We start from the raw sequence: 26704 nt of genomic DNA, 5'->3' as shown, positions 1-26704 counted from the left end.
ATTTTTAAAAGAATGTGCAAATGTTGTCATCCAGATGCGCAAAGCTCTTAGAGACTTACCCAGAAAGACTCACAGCTCTGCGACTTACCCAGAAAGACTCACAGCTCTGCGACTTACCCAGAAAGACTCACAGCTCTGCGACTTACCCAGAAAGACTCACAGCTCTGCGACTTACCCAGAAAGACTCACAGCTCTGCGACTTACCCAGAAAGACTCACAGCTCTGAGACTTACCCAGAAAGACTCACAGCTCTGAGACTTACCCAGAAAGACTTACAGCTCTCAGAGACTCACAGCTCTCAGAGACTTACCCAGAAAGACTCACAGCTCTCAGAGACTTACCCAGAAAGACTCACAGCTCTCAGAGACTTACCCAGAAAGACTCACAGCTCTCAGAGACTTACCCAGAAAGACTCACAGCTCTCAGAGACTTACCCAGAAAGACTCACAGCTCTCAGAGACTTACCCAGAAAGACTCACAGCTCTCAGAGACTTACCCAGAAAGACTCACAGCTCTCAGAGACTTACCCAGAAAGACTCACAGCTCTCAGAGACTAACCCAGAAAGACTCACAGCTCTCAGAGACTAACCCAGAAAGACTCACAGCTCTTAGAGACTTACCCAGAAAGACTCACAGCTCATAGAGACTTACAGCTGTAATCTCTGCCAAAGGTGATTCTAACTTAAGGGGTTGAATAGTTAAGTAATCAAGATATGGGTTTTATTTTTCATATTTTTTTTGTACAAATGTTAGAACATTTCTTCTACTTTGACATTACAGAGTAATTTAGTGTAGATTATTGACCAAAATGTTTTTAACCCACCTTGTAAACCAACAAAATGTGGGAAAAGTCAAGGGGACGAATACTTCCTGAAGGCACTGTATAAACAACAATTTAAACAAAAATGTTTCTCTTCTCATATCTTCAATAATTATATTGAATATATACATACCACATAAACATACAAGCCCCACAGCTTACCCCCAATCATGATTCAGTTGACCATGATCAAAGAAATGATTGCCATATGGCCAAATGATAAGGTTGAGTTTTTGTAAACACAGTCTCTGTCTCTTGACCCATCGCCGTCTGCACCATAGGGTGAATCTCAAAAGTCTTTCCTTGATTCTTCAACCTCCTCAAAACTCACCGAAGGAGAAGATCTGAGGCTCCTCCCATTCCTCTCTACGGTTCCTCCCCTCGGACCTTCTCCTCCAATGCGTTTTTAGAAGTGGTCGAGGAATAAAGGAAACGCCCAATTCCTCGCTTTCACTCATGTCCGTCTTTGGCCGTGATATCCAACATGGCGTGCAGTTCCCAGGGTTCGTATCCCAGCAGTCCTTGCAGGTCACAGACGAAGCGGTAGACGTAGCGCTTGCCAGCGTTCTTGTGGATGATGTTCTTGTCGTAGTAGTAGCGCAGGCCTCGACTCAGCTTCTCGTAGTTCATCTTAGGCTTGTTCTTCCTCCGGCCCCATAGCTGGGCCACCTGGGATAACAAACCATTAAACTAGTATTATCATCAACATATTATACAGTATATAGGCCTCTCTAAAGTTGGCTAATTGACCTTACTTCAGAATAAGAACACTGTAACAACATGTTTTCATATAATAGGCTACACCTCTTGCCTCATCAGGATCTGTCAGTTTAAACTCCCATCCATCCCCTGTCCAAATGATGAATGATTGACAGCTGCGGTCAATGAGGAGCTCCAATAGAAACTGCCACAGCTGAATGGGACCGCTGCCTGTTGAGACATATAGGGAGGGATTAAACTGTTAGGCAAGTCAGTTAAGAACAAATTCTTATTTACAATGACAGCCTACACCGACCAAACCCGGACGACGCTGGGCCAATTGTGCGCCGCCCTTTGGGACTCCCAATCACGGCTGGTTGTGATACAGCCTGAAATCGAACCAGGGTCAGTAGTGACGCCTCTAGCACCGAGATGCAGTGCCTTAGACCGCTGCACCACTCAGGAAACCCCAAGACTAAGGAGATCAAGATTCAGACTAAGGAGATCAAGATCCAGGCTAAGGAGATCAAGATCCAGACTAAGGAGATCAAGATCCAGGCTAAGGAGATCAAGATCCAGGCTAAGGAGATCAAGATCCAGGCTAAGGAGATCAAGATCCAGGCTAAGGAGATCAAGATCCAGGCTAAGGAGATCAAGATTCAGACTAAGGAGATCAAGATCCAGGCTAAGGAGTTGGCTAAAGCAGATAAACCTAGATTGTAGATCAACAGGTAATCAAAGAGAGTGGTCACTTTCTTCATAAAGAACATCACTCACCAGTATAAGCAGACAGAATTCCTGCCGGAACCACAGCTCTACCCAGATCAGTCTTGTCCCTTATAAACTCTTTGAAGCTCCTGTGTAGGGGTGGCAAATTGAAGGGGTCCTCAGAGATGGACTCTTCCACACCCTTGTCTAAATCCGGCATTGGCCTAGTCAAGGACAGGGAAGCGGTGATGTCCGTGTCCTCATAATGCAGGGTCCCAAACTCAGAATCACAATCTGAAGTTAAGAGATTGAGAAAAATGGTTGTTGATAGGAAACTATTCCATGAATCTCTCTAACAGAAGGAGAGACATCTCCAAAGCCCTGCTCTAAAGCAATAATACATTTCCAAAGGCTTATCAATTAGAAATACATTCTGAATGTTAACCTTTTACCCTTCAATCAAATATTAATCCAACACAAAGGAGAAGTGTTTCTTCACATAATTAAATAGAACATAAAAAACACAAAGCATATCTATATGGTTTCCTATCAAGGTCTCATTGGTTTCCTACCAAGGTCTCTATGCTTTCCTACCGAGGTCTCTATGGTTTCCTACCGAGGTCTCTATGGTTTCCTACCGAGGTCTCCATGGTTTCCTACCGAGGTCTCCATGGTTTCCTACCGAGGTCTCCATGGTTTCCTACCGAGGTCTCCATGGTTTCCTACCAAGGTCTCCATGGTTTCCTATCAAGGTCTCATTGGTTTCCTACCGTTTCTGTACGGTCCTTCCTGTTTGACCCGGTGGTAGTCCTGATATCGCACAGTGTCAAGGGTCAGAAGCTGTGGGGGTTCTGTTGGGAGATGGGAGAACTGACCATGGTGATTCTGCTTGTCCATGAGCTGCACATGGTCCACGTAACTGTCTGAGGAAGACAAGAGCATAGCTGATATAGATTATATGTGACTGACATAAGAGACATACAGACAATATACCGCTGACAGGTGAAGGGAAGTGTTTTTAATACCTCGGTTCGTTTGCGACTGGCAGAGAGAATTCAACGTGCAAAGGACTGGAGAGGAACCATGATCATATTCACAATCTGAAACACATATAGATATACACACATGTAATAGGAATCTCTACTAACTGTTATTGTTTCATGAAAAAATACATACGTTGGTATGATACAGCATCACACCCCCCTTTACCTCTGCGCATAGTTTCCAGATGTTCCCAGAGGATCTCTCCCGCTGTGTAGTCAGAGCTCAGGTCCAGGAAGGCCTCTCTGTCCAGGGTACAGAGCTCACTCCCAGGCAGCCCTCTCCAATCCGAGCCCAGGCTTTGGAGGCCGAACTCAGCCTGGCACCAGTCTAACCAGTGGTTCACCTCCCAATCTGACCACAGTTTAGGGTCTGGACACAAAAGAGGAAATAGAAGATTAGTCAAAACACAATTTGTATCTCTCTTTACATCTTGATTTCCATAGACACTGTGCAGGTTAGGCTGAAACAGAGAGAGCAATTACAGGTAGGCTATACAACAAAACTACAATTTATATAATACCAGATGTCATTGTATGTATACACCACATGGTACCTTGTGGGAAGTGCATACGGCTGCTCTCCTGGGCGAAGCCAGCGAAGGTGGCCCTTATCCCCTGGCTCAGGACCTCCTTACTGGTGGGGGTGAGAGGAGGTACATCCAGGGGGTCTACCTCTACACCGGAGCCAGATCACAGAGTCATCCCAGAGACATAACGAATCAAGAGGAAAAACAGACAGAGGTGAGAGCTCAATAGCAGAGGTGAGCGCACACAAATTAACAGACTACTAAAGATGACATCATAAATGACAGTATGAAGTTGTAGATAAAAGTAGTGAAAAGAATAAAACACAGGATTATGGGTGAATGACAAAATGGAGGTAAATACCGTAAGCGCTCCAGTCCATCCTTAGGTCTTTGGAACGAGGGATCAGGTGGACGAAAGTGATCCAGAGGAGGGATGAGAGGACTTTTAATAAGACCAAATGGGACAAGGAAGGAGGAGAAGGGTTTTAATAAGACCAATGGGACGAGGAGGGAGGAGAAGGGTTTTAATAAGACCAATGGGACGAGGAGGGAGGGGACAGGCGGTGACGGATATGTGTCAATCAGGCAGTGATGGAGGGGCGGGTATTGGGGACACTACCAAATAGGAGAAGAGAACTCCCAATTAGGCAACATGGAAAAGATACTGCAAAAAGACATACAGGGAGGTTATCTAGAGAGACGATGCCACAAAAAGAGCCATCACAACTGAGATGGGTAGTTGTGATAGAGATAAGGAACTACTCTTTGTGTTTTTAAGTTGATAGCGTTTAACTAAGGCAATACACCAGTATATCATCAGGAACCACTGAGATCATGGCAATTCAATTGGAAATATTAACACCAGCAGCAGCGAATCAGGTCTTTCTATTTCAGCAGGGCATGTGGTGAAGTGACCACCCAATGAGGGGCTGTAAGTGCATATCTGTCCAGGGGGTTTCTTCAACCCCATTCATATAACAGAAACACTGGGATTATATCAGGTAGTGTATCGTAAGTAAGTTAACATCGTTGTGTGTGTGTGTGTGTGTGTGTGTGTTCCCCAGCCCAGCAAGGAGAGCCATACACTCATTACCGGACCACTGTGGCTGCCTTACTGCGATGAGGTTCTTCCATGAAGTGGGGTGAGGGAGCCATGACAGTGAGCAATTTAGTCACAAAATGAGTCACACATTGTATAAGACATTTGTAGAAAACAACAAGAGGGGCAAAAAATGACAGACCTGGTTGGTGTTAAAGCAGCAATCAGCAGTTAAAACAATAACAAAGCGAACTCCCCGCCACTGTTTCGTTAAGAGCTGAGGGATGGAGCTGGAGAAATGTAACCACTCTCAAATTCATAGAGCTATGGATGCAAGGACTGATGGTCCATTATATCAAAACTAAAAGGTTTAACCATGTTTCAATGGTATTCACTGTTTGTTTACATGAACTTTGTTTACAAACATCGGAGTAAAACAAGATTATATTTTGAGGTGTACGAAAATGTAACTATGTTCAAAAAGTTATATTCTTCAAGAATCAATGGGTACATATTCTTAATTGATAAAACAAGAAACATTTGTGGTGACGGCAGATTTCCCCTTTAAGGCCTGGCCAAGTTTAATATGTTTTAATCTTGAAATCTGGGAGGGTTTGGTAAAGACCGTCAGCCTGTGCCAAGGGTTCTGGACCATTATGGCAAAGGAGGTAGTGACTGAGCTTGCCCTGCTGTATCCACAAAGCTGTTCCCCCCCCCTTAAAAATCGCTACACTAGCACTGTCCCTGTCTACTATGGGAGCGCTGGTGGAACCGGAGTCCACCACAGTTCCGGAATGTCTTTCCACACTGACCGCAGACGTACGGCTTCTCCCCAGTGTGTATGCGGAAATGCCTGGTGAGCGCGCCCGAGTGGCGAAAGCGCATGGAGCACACTGAGCAGGTATAGGGTCTCTCTCCAGTGTGGATTCTCAGGTGAGTCTTCAGGTTCTCCAGACGGTTGAAATCCCGGTCACACTCGCTGCAGTGGTAAGGGCTCTGGCCTGGGGGGAAGACCTGACGCTTGGGGTGGGTCTGGGTGTGGTGTCTACGGAGCTCACTGGGCTGGTGGAAGCCCTGGCCACAGAGTTTGCAGATGTGACTGGGGTGTGGGATGGTGGGATTAGGGTTGGTCCTGATCTGGACTCCATAGATCTGAGGTGGGGCAGCAGGGATGATGGGAGCTGCCTCCCCTGGTTGGAAGAGGTTGTTGGGGAACTGGGTGGAGAAGGCTGGAAGGGCACTGGCTGTTGGGGCAGTCAGTTGTGGAACCTCTGTGTTGCCCATATGAGGGTGAGCTGTGGAGAGAGAGAATACATAAAACAATTATTTCATGTTTTATTACACAGGTTCCATATGCATACATTCTGCATGCAGGCAAAGGTGTTACTCATTCTAATAAAATCATTTTGAGAGATACTGACACATAATGGTTAGTATTACTCAGTAAGTGGTCAATCTTATGAAGTCTAGTGGCATCTTGTGGGTGGTATAGTTAGTGGCTATTTGGAAGCTCTCTGCTATTATCTGGTACTTACACAGACTATGGCTGGTTCCAGGAAGCAGAGAGTCAGAGAACTGTAAGTCCAAAGGGTCTGGTTTCCACTCCTCTAACATCTTGGACTGAACCAGAGACAGACTATCAGGACCAAAGTCTTCTTTTACCACCGAGTCAAAACTGGAACCAGAGCTGGAACCAGAGCCAGAACCGTTCTCCTCCTTCACTCTGACCTGTTCCATCTCAAGGCTCTGGGCCACTATGTGAAGTGGTGATGGGTCATTATCTCCAAATGTTGTTTCTATGCCACTATGACTGATGCTTTCTACACTTGCCTTGTGGTCCATACACAAACTGGAGGTCTCTTCCCTGACTTCTGAAAAGAAAAAGACATTCAGAACAATTGTTTTTATCTTGTCAGGCTTACTGTATTTCTTGTTCTTATCTAGCTAGTCAAGTGAACAGTGTATTTCTCTAATATTGTATGTATGACATATCATTTGGCTTGATAAATAGGCCTACCTTTAAGCAGGTCATGATGAGGGATAGACTGGCCTCTTGAAGCTGGATGTAAGTCTTGGGAACACACCCGACCATCCTCGCTGATTTCACTGAAAGATCCATGGTCTTTCTGTCGTTCACTACTGATCTCCGCCTCCACAATTTCATATCCATATTCGTCCAATGAATATGAGGACTTTATATTTAATTCGTTGTCCTTTGACTGCTTTTGAGTCTTTGCTAAGTTGTTGTTGTGGAGAGGACTCGTCGACAACTGTCTCTGCGGACTTACACCTCTCGTTGTTTCCACACATTGACGCGCAACATTCAACTCTTGCTCGGTTGTTTGCAAGCGTTGTTTAAGAGACTTGTTTTCCCGTAGGGTTTCGTGCATCTGATCGCGGACATCCCCGAGCGCTTGACCTACCAGTTTAGTGACTTCTAATACGGCAATTTCCACAGCCACTTCGAACGCACCGTGGATCGTCGCCGCCAGTTCGTCCTGGAAAGAGAGCGATACCTCACCCTCTCCAGCGGTTTTCGAGGGGCGAGCTTGGGCTGACATTGAAGTCTCCCTTTTGATCCCTGTGTTAGTTTTTGACTGAGGCTTCATGTTGCTACAATAACCTTACTGCTAGTCTGATTACAATATTACTGGCTACAATATAGCAGGAAGGGAGTAACTCCGTCTGAATCTTCCTCGTTTACCCAGCATCTGGATATATCAGCTGGACATGATATATTATAGAAAACCTTCTAAATGTCTATTGGCGAATGTTTTACATTTGCGCTATGAAATTTGTATCGCGCTCTTCTTCCCCAACGTCTTACAAACAATGACTGTAAGGCAAAGAGGATCAATTATATTGACAAGATGGTTGACTGACCGCTCTAACGATGGAAATACATGTCCGCAAAGGCTAAAAGCAGGCGGGAGGATGCGCGATCAGGTGGGAACATTCTAGCCAATGAGAGGGCAGATACGCCTGTGAACGACAACTCCCATATAAAAATGTTTTGCACAAAGTTGCCGGAATGTTACTTAGGCTATATCAATACACTCGTAGCAACCTAATCATTATGAAACTTATATTTGATTAAATTATAAGCTTCTCATATCAAAATAGTATTGACCAAATTCGCCACTCTCTCATTGCCGCCCATATAAAAACTCCGCCCTCTGCTTAACGCTATTCGCCAAGACAGATTTTTGGTGGAGTCGACCATCTCACTTCACCGCTTCCTCTCGGCTGTATATGCAAACAACATTAACAAGTCACGTCCGGGTCACGGATTTTTGGAAGATTTCTAAAGTAAAAGTCCTCCATGTAATAGAAGACACGTTTTAATAACCTGTATTTATTCATGATATATGACGCTAATTTGTGTTATTTATTTGACCTTGGAAGTTGAAAATGCCACTTAAATACAAACAAATATTAATCACTGAATGTTTTGACAATTATTGTATAACATCATGAATACATTTAGGTTATTGACACTTTTCTACTATTACGAGGAGGGGCTTTTATTTAGAAAAATATATAAAACTCCGTGACCCGGAAAAGCTTTCATATTGGTTGCCGTCGAGACAGTGAGCAGCACTAAGCTCGGACACTGCGCAGAGTGTCAACCCGTTTACTAGAGTAGCAAGTTGTGGAAGAACACGTAGCTATATTGTTTGCTCATAATTGTAACCAGTAAAAAAATGCTGAGGAAAAAATCCACTAGCAGAGAAAAGAAAAGGAAAAGTTCACATACGGAAGAGCAGCATGTCGACAGAAGACGCAGGTGTACAGAATCTAGCGTGGAGGTGAGAACATTGAACACTCATCCACGGCAAAGCTAGCTAGCTAGCTACGTTGGCTGCTTTGCTCATTTATAGAAAAACCTAATATTCCAAGTGTCTGTATCGCAATCACTTAATTTTATTTTATTTTTTTATTCATTTAGTCTTTTTGGTCTCCTCACCTTCTCTCCTTGTGTTCTATGTGCACCTTCCCATTACACACACACCAAGCCCCCCCTTCCACTCACAACAACAAAGTTGAGATCACTTCCTCCTCTCTGTCCAGCAGAATCGGACCAAGGTAATGTTGGTTTTATATTCACACATTCAGACGTTCAAAAGACATTCTCCAAAAGCCATTTAAAATGGTAAAAACCAATAACTAATTAATTGTTTGTCACAGAATCATCAAACTAATATATAATCTATTATATTAATGTCTAGTATACTTTTACAAATTGATGGAAATACATCATCTTTAAAATACAAATTTAAAGCTGTATAAATCAATAACTAATTCACTGTTTGTCACAGAATCATCAAACTAGATATGATGTATTCTATAAATGTCTAGTATACTTTTACAATCTTTGGTTTGAGTATAAATTCCATTTCGGATTTGATAGAAATACAAATTGAATAGACTTCATGCCCTGATTTATACAGTTTTAAATGGCATTTCATAGATTTTATGTATTTCTAGCAAGTCAAAACTGGATTTTTTCCCCTCAAAACAAACGTTGTAAAAGCATGCTAGACATTTATAGAATACATTTTTATTTTATTTTATTTATTTCACCTTTATTTAACCAGGTAGGCTAGTTGAGAACAAGTTCTAATTTGCAACTGCGACCTGGCCAAGATAAAGCATAGCAGTGTGAACAGACAACACAGAGTTACACATGGGATAAACAATAAACAAGTCAATAACATGGTAGAAAAAAAAGAGAATCTATATACAATGTGTGCAAAAGGCATGAGGCAGGCAATAAATCGAATAATTACAATTTAGCAGATTAACACTGGAGTGATAAATCATCAGATGATCATGTGCAAGAAGAGATACTGGTGTGCAAAAGAGCAGAAAAGTAAATAAATAAAAGCAGTATGGGGGGTGAGGTAGGTAAATTGGGTGGGTAGTTTACAGATGGACTATGTACAGCTGCAGCGATCGGTTAGCTGCTCGGATAGCAGATTTTTAAAGTTGTTGAGGGAGATAAAAGTCTCCAACTTCAGAGATTTTTGCAATTCGTTCCAGTCGCAGGCAGCAGAGAACTGGAAGGAAAGGCGTCCTAATGAGGTTTTGGCTTTAGGGATGATCAGTGAGATACACCTGCTGGAGCGCGTGCTGCGGGTGGGTGTAGCCATCGTGACCAGTGAACTGAGATAAGGCGGCACTTTACCTAGCATAGCCTTGTAGATGACCTGGAGCCAGTGGGTCTGACGACGAACATGTAGCGAGGGCCAGCCGACTAGGGCATACAGGTCGCAGTGGTGGGTCGTATAAGGTGCTTTAGTAACAAAACGAATGGCACTGTGATAAACTGCATCCAGTTTGCTGAGTAGAGTATTGGAAGCTATTTTGTAGATGACATCGCCGAAGTCGAGGATCGGTAGGATAGTCAGTTTTACTAGGGTAAGTTTGGCGGCGTGAGTGAAGGAGGCTTTGTTGCGGAATAGAAAGCCGATTCTTGATTTGATTTTGGATTGGAGATGTTTGATATGAGTCTGGAAGGAGAGTTTGCCGTCTAGCCAGACACCTAGGTACTTATAGATGTCCACATATTCTAGGTCGGAACCGTCCAGGGTGGTGATGCTAGTCGGGCGTGCGGGTGCAGGCAGCGAACGGTTGAAAAGCATGCATTTGGTTTTACTAGCGTTTAAGAGCAGTTGGAGGCCACGGAAGGAGTGTTGTATGGCATTGAAGCTCGTTTGGAGGTTAGATAGCACAGTGTCCAAGGAAGGGCCGGAAGTATATAGAATGGTGTCGTCTGCGTAGAGGTGGATCAGGGAATCGCCCGCAGCAAGAGCAACATCATTGATGTATATAATAATATACAATGTATAATGTATAATTTCTAGTTAGATTTTTCTGTGACAAACGATGAATTAGTTATTGATTTTTTAAAACAATTTTAAATGGCTTTTGGCGAATGTCTGAATGTGCGAATATAAAACCAACTTTACCTTGGTCAGAATTAAAAATATATATTTTACCTTTATTTAACTAGGCAAGTCCGTTAAGAACAGATTCTTATTTTCAGTGACAGGCTAGGAACAGTGGGTTAACTGCCTTGTTCGGGGGCAGAACGGCAGAGTTTTACCTTGCCACCCTGAGGGTTTTCGATCTTGCAACCTTTCGGTTACTAGTCCAACGCTCTAACCACTAGGCTACCCTGCCGCCCCAGAATCCACCGAAACATTAAGACATTTATTTTACTGTAATGGATAAGTTAACTTTTCTAACGATACCCTTTTTATGTCTCCTCAAATTGCACGCAGAACAGACTACTAAAACAGGAATATCAGTAATCATTGATTGTGGTAAACTAATGCTCACTTTGTCACATGCGGCATTGTGGTACCGCTAGCAGCATTTAGCCAAGGACTGTTATACTAGCAGTCTAGTCTGTGTTTTATAATTTGTGCAATAAACATAACTCATTTTATATAAGGAGTTGGCAACTTGTTCTCAATCTGTGACATAAGGTGGGCCACTTGATTTCAACATCTGAACAAAGTGGACAGGCTAACATGCTGTTCAAAACAGGTGGAGATGGACAGATGGCTGTGTTCATAGCAATTCAACTGTTCTACCTCGTTAGCTAGCAAATAGATCCAGGTTGGATAAACTGGAAATATACAGATTAGCTGGCTACGCACGTGGGCTTGTGCTTGAGATTGTTTATGAGACCTGTTTTAATACTTTATTTTATTTTATAGAATGCCTATTACAATAAATAAATATCAGCGCATGTTCATTATACATGGTTCTGGTTAAATTTGTAACAAAAAGGGTATTTTCATAGACTTGAAAGCCTGATCAGGGGTTATTGCAACAACAAAAAGTAGGTTAAACTATTTAGATACATTTAAAATAATTATTACTGTCTTATTGTGGAAGGCTTATATTTAGCCTAAGTGTAATTTCACAAACCTTGAATTCATTAGATTATTGCTGACTGTTTGAAATGCAGTATTTTTGACCTTATAATTGTATAACAACGCATATTTGGAGAACATAAAATAATCTATATATATATATATAGTACCAGTCAAAAGTTTGGACACCTACTCATTCAAGGTTTTTGAAATATATATTTTTTACGATTTTCTTCATTGTAGAATAGTAGTAAAGACATCACGACTATGAAATTACTTTTATGGAATCATGTAGCAACCAAAAAAGTGTTAAACAAATCAGAATATATATTTTAGAATTTTCAAATTAGCCACCCTTTGCCTTGATGACAACTTTGCACACTCTTGGCACTCTCTCAACCAGTTTCACCTGGAATGTTTTTCCATCAGTCTTGAAGTAGTTTCCACATTTTAATTTCACCTTTATTTAACCAGGTAGGCTAGTTGAGAACAAGTTCTCATTTACAACTGCGACCTGGCCAAGATAAAGCAAAGCAGTTCGACACATACAACAACACAGAGTTACACATGGAATAAACAAACATACAGTCAATAATACAGTAGAAAAAGTCTATATACATTGTGTGCAAGTGAGGTGAGGTAAGGCAATAAATAGGCCATGGTGGCGAAGTAATTACAATATAGCAATTAAACACTGGAATGGTAGTTGTGCAGAAGATGAATGTGCAAGTAGAGATACTGTGGTGCAAAGGAGCAAGATAAATAAATACAGTATGGGGATGTGGTAGTTGGATGTGCTATTTACAGGTGGGCTATGTACAGGTGCAGTGATCTGTGAGCTGCTCTGACAGCTGAGCACTTGGTTACTTTTCCTTTACTCTGCGGTCCAAGTCATCCCAAACTATCTCAATTAGGTTGAGGTTGGTGATTGTGGAGGCCAGGTCATCTGATGCAGCACTCCATCACTCTCCTTTTTGGTCAAACTAAGCGCTAACCAAATGGCATTGCGTATCACTGCAGAATGCGTTGGTAGCCATGCTGGTTAAGTATGCTTTGAATTGTAAATAAATCATTGCTCGTGCTTCTTGGCCCAAGCAAGTCTCTTCTTCTTGGAGTCCTTTAGTAGTGGTTTCTTTGCAGGAATTCGACCACGAAGGCCTGATTCACGCAGTCTCCTTTGAACAGTTGATGTTGAGATGTCTGTTACTTGAGCTCTGAAGTATTTATTTGGGCTGCAATTTCTGAGGTTAACTCTAATGAACTGATCCTCTGCAGCAGAGAACTCAAGGTCTTCCTTTCCTGTGGCGGTCCTCATGAGAGCCAGTTTCATCATAGCACTTCATGGTTTTTGCGACTGCACATGAAGAATCATTCAAAGTTCTTGACATTTTCCGTATTGACTGACCTTCATGTTTTTAAGTAATGATGGACTGTCATTTCTCAAAGACCAAATACGCTATCTTCTGTATACCACCTCTACCTTGTCACAACACAACTGATTGGCTCAAACGCATTAAGAAGGAAAGAAGTTCCACATTTCAATGAACACCTGCATTCCAACTGACTACCTCATGAAGCTGGTTGATTACTTTTTTTTGTGGTTACTACATGATTTATATATATTATATTACATATATTATTTCATAGTGTTGTCTTCACTTCTAGAATGTAGAAAATACAAAAAATAAAGAAACCCTTGAATGATTAGGTACAGTTGAAGGTTACATACACCTTAGCCAACTACATTTAAGATCAGTTTCTCAATTCCTGACATTTAATCCAAGTAAAAATTACCTGTCTAGGTCAGTTAGGATCACCACTTTATTTTAAGAATGTTAAATGTCCGAATAGTTTTAAAGAGTGATTTATTTCAGCTTTTTATTTATTTCATCACATTCCCAGTGGGTCAGAAGTTTACATTCACACTCAATTAGAATTCATATACATTCATACAATCAATTAGAATTTGGTAGCATTGCCTTTAAATTGTTTAACTTGGGTCAAATGTTTAGGGTAGCCTTCCACAAGCTTCCCACAATAAGGTAGGTGAATTTTGGCCCATTCCTCCTGACAGAGCTGGTGTAACTGTGTCAGGATTGTAGGCCTCCTTGCTCGCATACGCTTTTTCAGTTCTGCCCACCAATTTTCTATAGGATTGAGGTCAGGGCTTTGTGATGGCCACTCCAATAGCTTGACTTTGTTGTCCTTAAGCCATTTTTCCACAACTTTGGAAGTATGCTTGGGGTCATTGTCCATTTGGAAGACCCATTTGTGACCAAGCTTTAACTTCCTGACTGATGTCTTGGGATGTTGCTTCAATATATCCACATAATATTCCTGCCTCATTATGCCATCTATTTTGTGAAGTGCACCAGTCCCTCCTGCGGCAAAGCTCCCCCACAACATGATGCTGCCACCCCCGTGCTTCACGGTTGGGATGGTGTTGTTCGGCTTGCAAGCATCCCCCCCTTTTCCTCCAAACATAATGATGGTCATTATGGCCAAACAGTTCTATTTTTGTTTCAACAGACCAGAGGACATTTCTCGAAAAAGTACAATCTTTGTCCCCATGTGCAGTTGCAAACCGTTGCCTGGCTTTTTTTATGGCGGTTTTGGAGCAGTGGCTTCTTCATTGCTGAGCGGCCTTTCAGGTAATGTTGATATAGGACTCGTTTTACTGTGGATGTAGATACTTTTGTACCTGTTTCCTCCAGCATCTTCACAAGGTCCTTTGCTGTTGTTCTGCGATTGATTTGCACTTTTCGCACCAAAGTACGTTCCTCTCTAGGAGACAGAACGCGTCTCCTTCCTGAGCGGTATGATGGCTGCGTGGTCCCATGGTGTTTATACTTGCATACTATTGTTTGTACAGATGAATGTGGTACCTTCAGGTGTTTGGTTCATCCTCAGGAGCAATTTCCAGACTTGTGGAGGTCTACAATTTATTTTCTGAGGTCTTGGCTGATTTCTTTTGATTTTCCCATGATGTCAAGCAAAGAGGCACTGAGTTTGAAGGTAGGCCTTGAAATACATCCACAGGTACACCTCCAATTGACTCAAATGATGTCAGTTAGCTTATCAGAAGCTTCTAAAGCCAAGATATAATTTTCTGAAATTTTCCAAGCGGTTTAACGGCACAGTCAACCTAGTGTATGTGAACTTCTGAAGCACTGGAATTGTGATACACTGAAATAATCTCTGTAAACAATTGTTGGAGAAATTACTTGTCATGCACAAAGTAGATATCCTAACCAACTTGCCAAAACTAGTTTGTTAACAATAAATGTGTGGAGTGGTTGAAAAACTAGTTTTAATGACACCAACCTAAGTGTATGTAAACTTCCGACTTCAACTATATGTCCAACTTTTGACTGGTACTGTGTGTGTGTATATCTCTTGAATTTCCCATAAGTTTGGAAAAAAAATATAGATATGATTTGTAGGCAATATTGCTCAGCCCTACACACAGGTTAAATATCAAAACCAACTGAATCAATTATATTAGTTTGGGGGAATGTCAAAACACATGAAGCAGTCATGTATATTTAACATTAGATGGCTAGTTTGTCTTGGGAGATGAACAGTGGGTTATTTTTTTTAACCTGAAAATCATGGTCTTTTTTTTTTTTTGGTTCTTCGTAGAATTTTCATACAAAATCTTGTCTTTCTGTACTCTGGCGATTTTAATCCACTGGAAACAAAGTTAATTTCCAACGTGGTCAGTCTGTTCAGGGTGTGAGAGTTTTTAGGGAAACAGACCAATGCATTTTGCACTTCAGTGATTACTTGCATTCTACCTTTGACACAATGTTGGCTCTCATTCACTCGGTTACTCCTGGTGAAAAACAACATACTGCTGTATGACTCCTTGAAACAGGAGTCCAAGGACGAGCAGGCAGATCTGGAGCTGATTGAGCCTGGCAGCGACGTCGAGGAGGGAGGACTGGACCTGAGTGTGCCGTTTAAACCCATCAGTGCCTATGTCGCAGACAGACATGAGATGCTAGATCAGTGCTTTCACGTGCTGGGAGAGAGTAAGCTGCAGAAGATGCTGCCTGATGAACTCAAGGTGATTTGTGTAGTGAAATTCAGGGGTAGCCTGAAACGGACTGGAACCAGGGTCCCTGCATCAGGGGTGTTGGCTGTGCAAAGGGGCTAGACCTAAGTACTAATTCCTAACCCATTTGTGTGTTTGGTCAGCACATCTGTTCCATGCTACATAATGTAAAGATTGGATGTGTGTTTGATGTATTGTGGACAGTCAGTTAATAGTATAGTCAGATGGTGCCACTAGTCACATTTGAGTAATTTCTCTGTTTTTAATTTGATTTGGTGCTGTGGACATTTGCCCGTTTTATTAATTTGTACCACATTGATAGGTTGAAAGTAGACAGTTATGGTATCTTCTCTCCCTCCTCCCCTCTCTCTCTTGTTTCCAGATTTGTTCTCTTGTTTTGTTTTTACAGAGCTGTAGTCTGGATTACATCTTGTTATTTTTACAGAGCTGTAGTCTGGATTACATCTTGTTATTTTTACAGAGCTGTAGTCTGGATTACATCTTGTTATTTTTACAGAGCTGTAGTCTGGATTACATCTTGTTATTTTTACAGAGCTGTAGTCTGGATTACATCTTGTTATTTTTACAGAGCTGTAGTCTGGATTACATCTTGTTATTTTTACAGAGCTGTAGTCTGGATTACATCTTGTTGTTTTTACAGAGCTGTAGTCTGGATTACATCTTGTTCTTTTTACAGAGCTGTAGTCTGGATTACATTTTGTTCTTTTTACAGAGCTGTAGTCTGGATGAAATCAAGACATTGTGCAGGGAGCAGCTGGAGCAGCTGTCTCAAAGCCACCTCCTTCACATACTGGAGGGTAAGCCCATGGGTCCATTCAGCATCACACGGTAGTGGTCTACTGTTAACCCTGCTGTCTTGTCGGTTCTCTTGGTCTGTTATAGGCTGGGTGGTGTTCAGAAGACACAAAACCAGGAAGTAGGCTATTACCTGAACTTTTCCCAACAAGAACCCTTTTTTATATTTTTAATTTTTTTGCTACGTTGTGTCGTTCTGAACAAGATCCATTTTCACCTCATTAATCTGATGGTGTGTTTGATTGATGTTCTCAAAGGTGAAGAGCTGACTGGTTCATCTGAAGGGGATAGGGAAAATGGCGCCACCGATAGCCAGTGAGTAGAACTGCATTTAATTGGAGCGTAGTACTACTGCTTCTTACCTTATATGTTGCAAGGACGTGAAAAGGTCTTGTTATCGCTGATGTTTTTGCTGTTGTCAACCTGTGTAGCGAGAACCAATTGTAAGACATGGCGTTGTGTACACACAATAGGCCAAACTGCTTATTTGCTGTAAAAAGCTAATTTTGCGTTCTACAAAGAATGTTTTACTCTTATGGATTTCTATTGCTTTGCTACTACTGGTGTGTAGACTAGTTGACATTTTGGCGCTAGTTGCAGGTAGAAATGTAAACATTTGTCATAAGTGCTCTACAGTAATACATCATATCCTGATAAAAAAAATAAAAAAAAGTATTTTATTAATTGTATCTGATTGGTCAATGTTAGTCTGGATGTGATTCAACTGAAAGTGTTTTCTTTCTTTCTGTAAAGGCAGGATAATAATGTGGATTCTACGTCGTCCCTCAAAGAGAGTGTTGAAGTGGAGACCAAACAAGGTACTGGTAGCTGATATTGGTCTAGACCAGTGGTTCCCAAACTTTCTATAGTCCCGTAACCCTTTCAAACATTCAACCTCCAGCTGTACCCCCTCTAGCACCAGGGTCAGCTCACTCTCAAATGTTGTTTTTTTGCCATCATTGTAAGCCTGCCACACACACACACTATACGATACATTTATTAAACATAAGAATGAGTGAGTTTTTGTTACAACCCGGCTCCTGGGATGTGACCGAGCTCTTATAGGACCAGGGCACAAATAATAATAAATAATTTTGCTCTTTTATTTAACCATCTTATATATAAAACCTTATTTGTTCATCAAATTGTGAATAACTTACCACAGGTTAATGAGAAGGGTGTGCTTGAAAGGATGCACATAACGCTGCAATGTTGTCTTTTATTGGAGTCTCAGTATTAAATCATGCTAGTGTGGACCGAGAATCCACTCTCACATAGGTACGTGGTTGCAAAGGGCATCAGTGTCTTAACAGCGCAATTTTCCAAGGCAGGATAATCTTGAGCGCAGCCCAATCCAGAAATCTGGCAGTGGCTTCTGGTTAAATTAAATTTTCACAGAACCGCTTGTTGCAATTTCGAGGCTCTCTTGTTCAGATATCGTTAAGTGGACTGGAAGCAGGGCATGAAAGGGATAACGAATCCAGTTGTTTGTGTCGTCCATTTTGGGAAAGTAATTGCGCACCCTGCTCACTCGGGTGCCTCGCTATATCACATTTGACATTGTCTGTACGCTTGAGTTCATTTGCACACAAAAAAATCATACGATGATGGAAAGACCTGTACTTTGTCCTTGTTAATGCAGACAGAAAAGAGCTCCAACTTCTTAATCATAGCCTCAATTTTGTCCCGCACATTGAATATAGTTGCGCAGAGTCCCTGTAATCCAAGATTCAGGCGAGAAGAAACCACTCAGATAGGCCAAGTCGTGTGAGAAACTCGTCATTAGTCAAGCGGTCAGACAAGTGAAAATGATGGTCAATAAAGAACTTTAAGCTCGTCTCTCAATTCAAAAAAACGTGTTAATACTTTGCCCCTTGATAACCAGCACTCTTCTGTATGTTGTAGAAGCATTACATGGTCGCTGCCCATATCATTGCATAATGCAGAAAATACACGAGAGTTCAGGGGCCTTGCTTTAACAAAGCCTCTCGGTGGATGCTGCATAGAATTCAATGGCTTGTACGCGGTAATTGTTTCAAAACATCTCCTGCCATGTCACTGATGCGTCGTGAAACAGGGTTGTTTGATGAAGACATTGTGTATATTTCTTGGGGCCTTTTCCCCCAGCATTGTCCCAGCCATATCCGCGGCAGCAGGGTGAATGAAGTCCTCCACAATAGTATTGGGCTTGTCTGTCCTAGCCACTAGCTCACCATATAAGACACTTCTAGCCCCTTCTTATTAATGGTACCTTTTACTTTTATACGTCTTACTACTCAAAAGTCGTCTTAATTCTCGCACAAAAACTCTCGTGGCTTATTTTTCGAATTGGTATGTTTCTACATGTCTGTGCGAGAGTGACAGTTTTAATGGACTGTTTGAAAATGTGAATCACATTTTGGGAAATAGCCGGTCTAGATTTTAAGGCATATTGGCCACACTCTTCTCTAGTGTCAGATGAAAGGAAAGTGCATGCACTTACGATGCATCAAGGAACATTTTTTGCTCAACTTATAAAGTGCATTTTCTTGACCGCTGATGTGCTTCATTTTGGGGGGATAACATGAACCATTTACACACATGTGGGAATTGGCCTGTATGGAAATGTTTCTTACAGAAGAAATTATGGAAAGCAAATGCATAACCATGGTAGCAATTAAAAGGAAACAGTTTGGAGATTATGTCAAAATTATTCAACTAAAAGTGAGGACACCACAGTTCACCTGACAAGACTGAATCCTGACAATACACTGATTGTATGTGCATTTTACAATTACTGTATTTCTCGCTGCATTTGTTGATAAGGAGATCTAAAAATACTCTGGATACATTCAGTAACATGATAAGACTTCCTGGTATGTGGTGTAGGTGCAACATAAGACACACACAAAAAAAAAGACAAGTGTTTGTGTGAGTTCTAACTGGTGTTTCCAAGTGGCCACACATCTCTCAAGTGTGCACAGTCATTTCAATGCACTTAAAAAAAAAAAAAAAATGGACGACTCGGCGTCTTCAACTATAAGGTACTTTTTTTGTTGCGTTCTCCTGTCTGAGGAACTAGCGCAAACACACTTGTAGTTTAATTTAAAACACAACCCTGGATCCCTGACGTCACACAATTACTGTTTGCGCAATCCAAAAATTGTCTTTTTTTTTTTAAAGCACAATCTAGATTAGGTGGGCATGATTTGAAATCTTGTTCTATTGCCAACGTGACTACCGAAGTTATAAAATACAATCTTAATAGTGTTAGGCTTTCACGAGACAATTCAGGGAAACGGATTGTAATTCTGGTGAGCGTAGAAAGAGGTCATGAGTGCATTCAGGTGCTTTTGCCACAGCGAATTTTCTTCACAATAAACCAAACCGGCTCATTGTGTTCAGAACAACCCAGGGTATACCGCCGTGTCACCTTGTAACTGTACATTAAACATCATTTTCATAAATGTTGACACTGTGACATGAGTTTTATCATTCGTAAATGTGAAGTGCATGTTTGGCTTCACGGGTGGTTTGGCTTGCTTGTATGACATCAAAGCAGTATTTTACTATAATCAAGGACTCATCTTTCTAAATACATTGAGTCCTCTTTAATTTACAGCAATTCTCTCTCTGACAAAACATTTGCCCAATTAGCAGGAGGGGGGGGGAGACTTTTTGTAACGTGGTGCTCAAATTCAGAACAGCTGTCAATCAAAACCCCATACAGAGCTGTGAAGCAGAGACCCTGAGGTCTGACGTCTTGTATAGCATGTTACTGTACAGCCACTGTGTTCCAATTTAGGCGATTATCAGTGTCCAAATCTGCCATTTCCAACCTGTATACGGGTACGAGTGTAAACAGTGGATTTAAATCACAAAATACTTAAAGGTTACTTTTGTGGTGTAGTATTACTTTAAGTGTTGTCACTCAGCAATGTTTTTATGACAATTGACCGAGTTTTCTGACCCCTGATGTCTGCAGTAGTGCTGCACGGGTCAGCTGTTTGTTCATCCGCATCTGCCCAACTATTGTATGACAATTTGAGGCCCGACCCTAACCCGCAAATATAGAAAATGTGCTTTAGGCTACACTCAGATGGTGGACCGATTTTTTTTTTTCTTTTTACGGGGGTGAAGGATTTTATTTTATTTTTTGCGTAAATTTAGATATGTTTCTGCTTAGAATTTCCAGGATTTTGGTAAGCTATTTGTAAGTCAACTTGTCTATAATTAGATACATGCAGCTTCTCTTCTGTCGTTTGTTGCCCTACAAGACTAAATAAGCCTTTGCCTACCGGAATGTCATACGTGATAGAATGAATGCTGCAATCTAGTTGACATGGGTAAAGTTTTCTGTCATGTCTGCTGAGATGGTTGAGTATGACGAACAGATTCCTTTTGACCCAAACTGATTCCTGTCACTTTATCTGCAGAAGGTGGTGGCTCGGAGGAGAGCGACGTCCTTAGCATCAACGCCGACACCTACGACAGTGACATCGAGGGACACAAAGACGAGCCGTCCGAAAAAACTGAGGAAGCCGCCAGGACACTGGAAGTAGTTGCTGGAGAAACATCTAACCCCGGCACCTCCGCGACCCCAGCACCTGCCGACGGGAAACCCTTTGCGGACAAACCCCCCGAACCGAAGAAAGAACTCCAGAAGGACATAGACAAAAGCGTTAGCGAGATCCTAGCTTTAGCATCGACACCTGACCAGGAAGACGCAAAAAAACTGATGGCGCCACCACTAGCCGCTGCTCTAGAGGCCCCCTTGTTGATTACGAGGGTACCTGCTCAGAGTGCACCCGTCCCTGGCCCAGCTCCAGCTCCAAGCCAGCCCTCAGCCCAGCAGCTGGAGCTCCTGGAGTTAGAGATGAGAGCTAGGGCCATTAAGGCCCTAATGAAAGCCAACGATGTGAAGAAACAGACGTAAACAAGACAAAGGCTCTCAGACTTGTCGTTTTTTTTTCTTCTGATGTTTCTAAAATAATTTCATTTTCATAAAAGGAGTCATATGATTCAGTTCTTTTGAATTTTAAGGATTGTAATCGAGTAAAGTTTTTTTCCCTTCTACTTAACATGCTTTGTACATATTTATTTGAGAAAAGGTGTTCAGTGGATTCTCTATCACCATGAGCATATGGAGCAGCTGCACCCCCACTTTCAAAATAGGAGTGCAAATGTACACTGACTGTACAAAATCTTAGGAACACCTTCCTAAAATTGAGTTGCACCCACTTTTGCCTTCAGAACAGCCTAAATTCGTTGGGGCATGGGACTCTACAAGGTGTCGAAAGCATTCCACAGGGATGCTGGCTCATGTTGACTCCAATGCTTCCCACAGTTGTCAAGTTGGCTGGATGTCCTTTGGGTGGTGGACCATTCTTTATACACAGGGGAAACTGTTGAGCGTGGAAAAACCCAGCAGCGTTGCAGTTCTTGACACAAACCGGTGCGCCTGGCACTAACTACCATACGCCGTTCACACTTAAATATTTTGTCTTACCCGTTCACCTTCTGAATGGCACACATACACAATCCATGTCTCAATCGTCTCAAGGTTTACAAATCCTAATTTAACCTGTCTCCTCCCCTTCATCTACACTGATTTAACAACTGACATCAATAAGGGATCATAGCTTTCACCTGGGGCCTCATTTCTTACCATTGAATCTGTGTCACACTAAATATCTGCTTGGGCCATTTCTGAACGTACAAAAATATTGAGTTATCATCTTGGGCTCACGCCATACATACCCATGTTTCTGTTATAAATCAGACCCGTCCTGAAACTCAAGCGTGCATTAAAACTCCGCCTGAAAAAAGATGAATAAAGTCCATTTATGGTGAGAATATCACCGTATGTGCTATATACTGTAACGACCCTGGTTTTTCCGAATTGTGCTGAGGCAGTTATTCTAAAGTGAAGAGCAGTAAGCGAACTTGATCAAATGTCTTTGGTGATGGCAGAATGCAGTGACATTTGCTGTAGGCCTAGGCTGCAAGACAACGTTTTATGAAAGACAACAACTGCAAAATTACTGTGGACCTGTAAACAGACCGTTAGATTTGAATAGGGGATTATGTTTTGCATGAACTTTTTCTTTAAATTATGCTACTGCACTGCTTAAATTCATAAATAATTGTCTACTTACAGTGGTAGGCAAACAGACTTCAATGCAAAATATCAACTGTTCGCCTGTTAAATTCTACTGTAAACTACAGAACATGTTTTCCTTTCTGACGCATAGAGCAAAAATAATCACAACAATAGCTTATTAACAATAACAATAGCTTATACGCTCAATTAAATGAGAAATGCGCATGGTGATTTATAGGCTATGGCTACTTCGGGAATATGAACCCATCATGTCCAGAAAAGGTGAAGTGTGTTCATCAATGTTTATGAGAAGATGGATTGTGTATAAATGCAATATTGTTTACTCAAAATTATAGTATTCAGACGTAACCTAAAACGGTCTGTTCCACCGTTTAAAAAACAACAACTGAGCTCCGGATTGGATGGCATAGAGCAAAATACTAAATGTTTTATCTGTCTAGAGTTGAGTAAGTGGGTTCTATGTCATCAACCTGGTTTTGGAGCATTCCGTATTATTCTGTACGTAAATCTGTAATTGCATTTAGTTTGTTACGTTTCTTGTGTTACGTATTCATTTGTGAATGTCCATCACCCATTTTGTATGATATGTTACGAATTAGCAAAATGTATAAAATTGCTATGAATTCTAGCTACATGGCTAATGTTAGCTAGCTGTCTTACATTTGGTGTTTAGGGTTAAATGTAGGAGTTAGGGGAAGGGTTAGCTAAAATGCTAAGTAGCTAAAAAGTAGTTGGAAAAATATCTAATTAGCTAAAATACTAAAGTTGTCAGTGATGAGTTTTGAACTAACATCCTTTTGAGTTGCTGGACGTTCACGTTATTCACCCACCCACCAAAACCAACCACCCTTTTGTTTTTGAATTAAGCAACCATCTGTTTTTTATGTAACCATGCCAACCGTAACGTATCATACTAATTTCAGTGTCCTGGATTTATATTTCTTATGTTACGTCTGGATTATAAAACCTTGCTTTAGTGTCAAGGCGGGGCAGTCAATTGTGGAGATGGACTAAAAGCCCTCAAATTAACTTTTTTGTGATGTTTTTAATTTCTTTAATTTCAACTCATAAAACATGGGACCAAGGCTACATGTTACGTTTCTTATATTTTTGTTGAATGTATATAGTTCAAGTTCAAAGGCCGAGACCATTCTCTCACATTTTGTGCACAAATTTGTTAACCTCCCTGTTCGTGAGCATTTCTCCTTATGCCAAGATAATCCATCCACCTGACAGGTGTGGCATATCAAGAAGCAGATTAAACAGCATGATCATTACAGAGGTGCACCTTGTGCCGGGGACAATAAAAGGCTTCTCTAAAATGTGCATTTTTGTCAACGCCACAGATGTCTGAAGTTTTGAGGGAATGTGCAATTAGCATGCTGACTGCAGGAATGTCCACCAGAGCTGTTGCCAGAGAAGTTAATGTTAATTTCTCTACCATAAGCCGCCTCCAATGTAGTTTTAGAGAATTTGGCAGTACATCCGACTGGCCTCACAGCCGCAGACCACGTGTAACCACGCCAGCCCAAGACCTCCACATCCAGCTGTTTTACTTGTGGAATCGTCTCAGACCAGCCATCCGGACATCTGATGAAGCTGGAGTATTTCTGTCTGTAATAAAGCCCTTTTGTGGGGGAAAATGAATTCTGATTGGCTTGGCCTGGTTCCCCAATGGGTGAGCAAATGCCCATCCATGGCTGTGCCCCTGCACAGTCATGTAAAATACATAGATTAGTGTCTAATGCATTCATTTCAATTGAGTGATTTCCTTATATGAAGGGCTCCCGGTCTGTCTGCTTGGCAAGTAATTTTAAACATTTTCATGGTGACCTCTTCAAACAATGGCGCCAATAAAAGTCAAGACCCCTGCTCCCAAGCTTTTGCAACCCCATTTTCAGACAGTCAGGTGATCATGCCCGTGAGCCCATTAGATCCGGCCCGCAGGAGGCCCATCTCCAGCAAATTATTTCTTTATTTAACCTTTATTTAACTGGGCAAGTCAGTTAAGAACAAATTCTTATTTTACAATGATGGCCAAATCCTCCCCTAACCCAGACAACGCTGGGCAAATTGTGCGCCGCCTTATGGGAACTCCCATTCACACTGAGATGCAGTGCCTTAGACCGCTGCGTCACTCGGGAGCCCCAAATACAGTGCCTAGTGAAACTCTTCACACCCCTTGCACAGTTGTCACATTTTGCTTCCTTAATGTAAAAAATCTCCCTCGCGATCTACATAAATACAGAACTGCGGAAGTTGGAAGTTTACATACACCTTAACCAAATACATTTAAACTCAGTTTTTCACAATTCCTGACATTTAATCCTAGTAAAAATTCCCTGTTTTAGGTCAGTTAGGATCACTACTTTATTTTAAGAATGTGAAATGTCAGAATAATAGAGAATGATTTATTTATTTCATCACATTCCCAGTGGGTCAGAAGTTTACATACACTCAGTTAGTATTTGGTAGCATTGCCTTTAAATTGTTTAACTTTGGTCAAATATTTTGGGTAGCCTTCCACAAGCTTCCCACAATAAGTTGGGTGAATGTTGGCCCATTCCTCCTGACAGAGCTGGTGTAACTGAGTCAGGTTTGTAAGCCTCCTTGCTCGCACACGCTTTTTCCGTTCTGCCCACACATTTTCTATAGGATTGAGGTCAGGGCTTTGTGATGGCCACTCCAATACCTTGACTTTGTTGTCCTTAAGCCATTTTGCCACAACTTTGGAAGTATGCTTGGGGTCACTGTCCATTTGGAAGGCCCATTTGCGACCAAGCTTTAACTTCCTGACTGATGTCTTGAGATGTTGCTTCAATATATCCACATAATTCCCTCCCTCATGAAGCCATCTATTTTTTGAAGTGCACCAATCCCTCCTACAGTAAAGCACCCCCACGACATGATGCTGCCACCCCTGTGCTTCACATTTGGGATGGTGTTCTTTGGCTTGCAAGCATCCCCCTTTTTCCTCCAAACATAACGATGATCATTATGACCAAACAGTTCTATTTTTGTTTCATCAGACCAGAGGACATTTCTCAAAAAAGTATGATCTTTGTCCCCATGTGCAGTTGCAAACCGTGGCGTCTTCCTTGCTGAGCGGCCTTTCAGGTTATGTCGATATAGGACTTGCTTTACTGTGGATATACAGTGGGGAGAACAAGTATTTGATACACTGCCGATTTTGAAGGTTTTCCTACTTACAAAGCATGTAGAGGTCTGTAATTTTTATCATAGGTACACTTCAACTGTGAGAGACGGAATCTAAAACAAAAATCCAGAAAATCACATTGTATGATTTTTAAGTAATTAAATTGCATTTTATTGCGTGACATAAGTATTTGATCACCTACCAACCAGTAAGAATTCCGGCTCTCACATACCTGTTAGTTTTTCTTTTAGAAGCCCTCCTGTTCTCCACTCATTACCTGTATTAACTGCACCTGTTTGAACTTGTTACCTGTATAAAAGACACCTGTACACACACTCAATCAAACAGACTCCAATCTCTCCACAATGGCCAAGACCAGAGAGCTGTGTAAGGACATCAGGGATAAAATTGTAGACCTGCACAAGGCTGGGATGGGCTACAGGACAATAGGCAAGCAGCTTGGTGAGAAGGCAACAACTGTTGGCGCAATTATTAGAAAATGGAAGATGTTCAAGATGACGGTCAATCACCCTCGGTCTGGGGCTCCATGCAAGATCTCACCTCGTGGGGCATCAATGATCATAAGGAAGGTGAGGGATCAGCCCAGAACTACACGGCAGGACCTGGTCAATGACCTGAAGAGAGCTGGGACCACAGTCTCAAAGAAAACCATTAGTAACACACTAAGCTGTCATGGATTGAAATCCTGCAGCGCACGCAAGGTCCCCCTGCTCAAGCCAGCGCATGTCCAGGCCCGTCTGAAGTTTGCCAATGACCATCTGGATGATCCAGAGGAGGAATGGGAGAAGGTCATGTGGTCTGATGAGACAAAAATAGAGCTTTTTGGT

The 26704-nt window shown here is 41.7% G+C and overlaps 3 protein-coding genes across 6 annotated transcripts; 1 reads left to right on the top strand and 2 right to left on the bottom strand.

Moving 5' to 3' along the window:
• Positions 1–703: 703 nt before the first annotated feature.
• LOC139534688 (protein C-ets-1-like) lies at positions 704–4300 on the bottom strand. The gene is made up of 8 exons (XM_071334066.1): positions 4159–4300; positions 3825–3944; positions 3437–3640; positions 3253–3327; positions 2998–3150; positions 2297–2521; positions 1632–1750; positions 704–1489 (listed from the first exon to the last, which is right to left on the bottom strand). The coding sequence occupies exons 1-8, from the start codon at positions 4175–4177 to the stop codon at positions 1271–1273; spliced, it is 1134 nt and encodes a 377-aa protein (XP_071190167.1). The 5' UTR covers positions 4178–4300; the 3' UTR covers positions 704–1270.
• An 8-nt stretch (positions 4301–4308) lies between these two features.
• Positions 4309–7700, bottom strand: LOC139534687 (zinc finger and SCAN domain-containing protein 5B-like). Of its 2 annotated transcripts, none has more exons than XM_071334064.1 (3): positions 6854–7700; positions 6372–6707; positions 4309–6131 (listed from the first exon to the last, which is right to left on the bottom strand). In XM_071334064.1, exons 1-3 carry the CDS (start codon positions 7443–7445, stop codon positions 5569–5571), a joined length of 1491 nt encoding a protein of 496 aa, XP_071190165.1. In that variant the 5' UTR covers positions 7446–7700; the 3' UTR covers positions 4309–5568. The 2 variants fall into 2 exon arrangements, with proteins under 2 accessions (XP_071190165.1, XP_071190166.1); XM_071334065.1 differs by having other exon boundaries at positions 4933–6131; positions 6372–6704; positions 6854–7670.
• A 700-nt stretch (positions 7701–8400) lies between these two features.
• On the top strand, positions 8401–23784 carry LOC139534686 (caspase activity and apoptosis inhibitor 1). 3 transcript variants are annotated; one of them, XM_071334061.1, is made up of 6 exons: positions 8401–8645; positions 15601–15792; positions 16514–16598; positions 16854–16911; positions 17350–17414; positions 21012–21656. In XM_071334061.1, the coding sequence occupies exons 1-6, from the start codon at positions 8541–8543 to the stop codon at positions 21509–21511; spliced, it is 1005 nt and encodes a 334-aa protein (XP_071190162.1). In that variant the 5' UTR covers positions 8401–8540; the 3' UTR covers positions 21512–21656. The 3 variants fall into 3 exon arrangements, with proteins under 3 accessions (XP_071190162.1, XP_071190164.1, XP_071190163.1); XM_071334062.1 differs by lacking the exon at positions 8401–8645 and adding an exon at positions 10112–10257; XM_071334063.1 differs by lacking the exon at positions 15601–15792 and having other exon boundaries at positions 8404–8645; positions 21012–23784.
• Positions 23785–26704: the final 2920 nt, after the last annotated feature.

This window comes from Salvelinus alpinus, chromosome 11 (genome assembly GCF_045679555.1).
Source record: "Salvelinus alpinus chromosome 11, SLU_Salpinus.1, whole genome shotgun sequence".
Taxonomy (NCBI): Eukaryota; Metazoa; Chordata; class Actinopteri; order Salmoniformes; family Salmonidae; genus Salvelinus; species Salvelinus alpinus.
The sequence above is the reverse complement of the archived record's forward strand: the minus strand, read 5'-3'. Positions and strand labels throughout refer to the sequence as shown.

Bases quoted from the DNA above. Each gene is read 5' to 3' on its own strand.
- LOC139534686 (XM_071334061.1), top strand. From the start codon at position 8,541: ATGCTGAGGAAAAAATCCACTAGCAGAGAAAAGAAAAGGAAAAGTTCA. The intron at 16,599-16,853 runs GTAAGCCCATGG...ATGTTCTCAAAG, and splicing joins CCTCCTTCACATACTGGAGG to GTGAAGAGCTGACTGGTTCA. The intron at 16,912-17,349 runs GTGAGTAGAACT...CTTTCTGTAAAG, and splicing joins AATGGCGCCACCGATAGCCA to GCAGGATAATAATGTGGATT.
- LOC139534688 (XM_071334066.1), bottom strand. The intron at 3,641-3,824 runs GTACCATGTGGT...TTTTGTGTCCAG, and splicing joins CCGTATGCACTTCCCACAAG to ACCCTAAACTGTGGTCAGAT. The intron at 1,751-2,296 runs GTGAGTGATGTT...ATGTCTCAACAG, and splicing joins AATTCTGTCTGCTTATACTG to GCAGCGGTCCCATTCAGCTG.
- LOC139534687 (XM_071334064.1), bottom strand. From the start codon at position 7,445: ATGAAGCCTCAGTCAAAAACTAACACAGGGATCAAAAGGGAGACTTCA. The intron at 6,708-6,853 runs GTAGGCCTATTT...TTTTCTTTTCAG, and splicing joins TCATCATGACCTGCTTAAAG to AAGTCAGGGAAGAGACCTCC. The intron at 6,132-6,371 runs GTAAGTACCAGA...CTCTCTCCACAG, and splicing joins TGGAACCAGCCATAGTCTGT to CTCACCCTCATATGGGCAAC.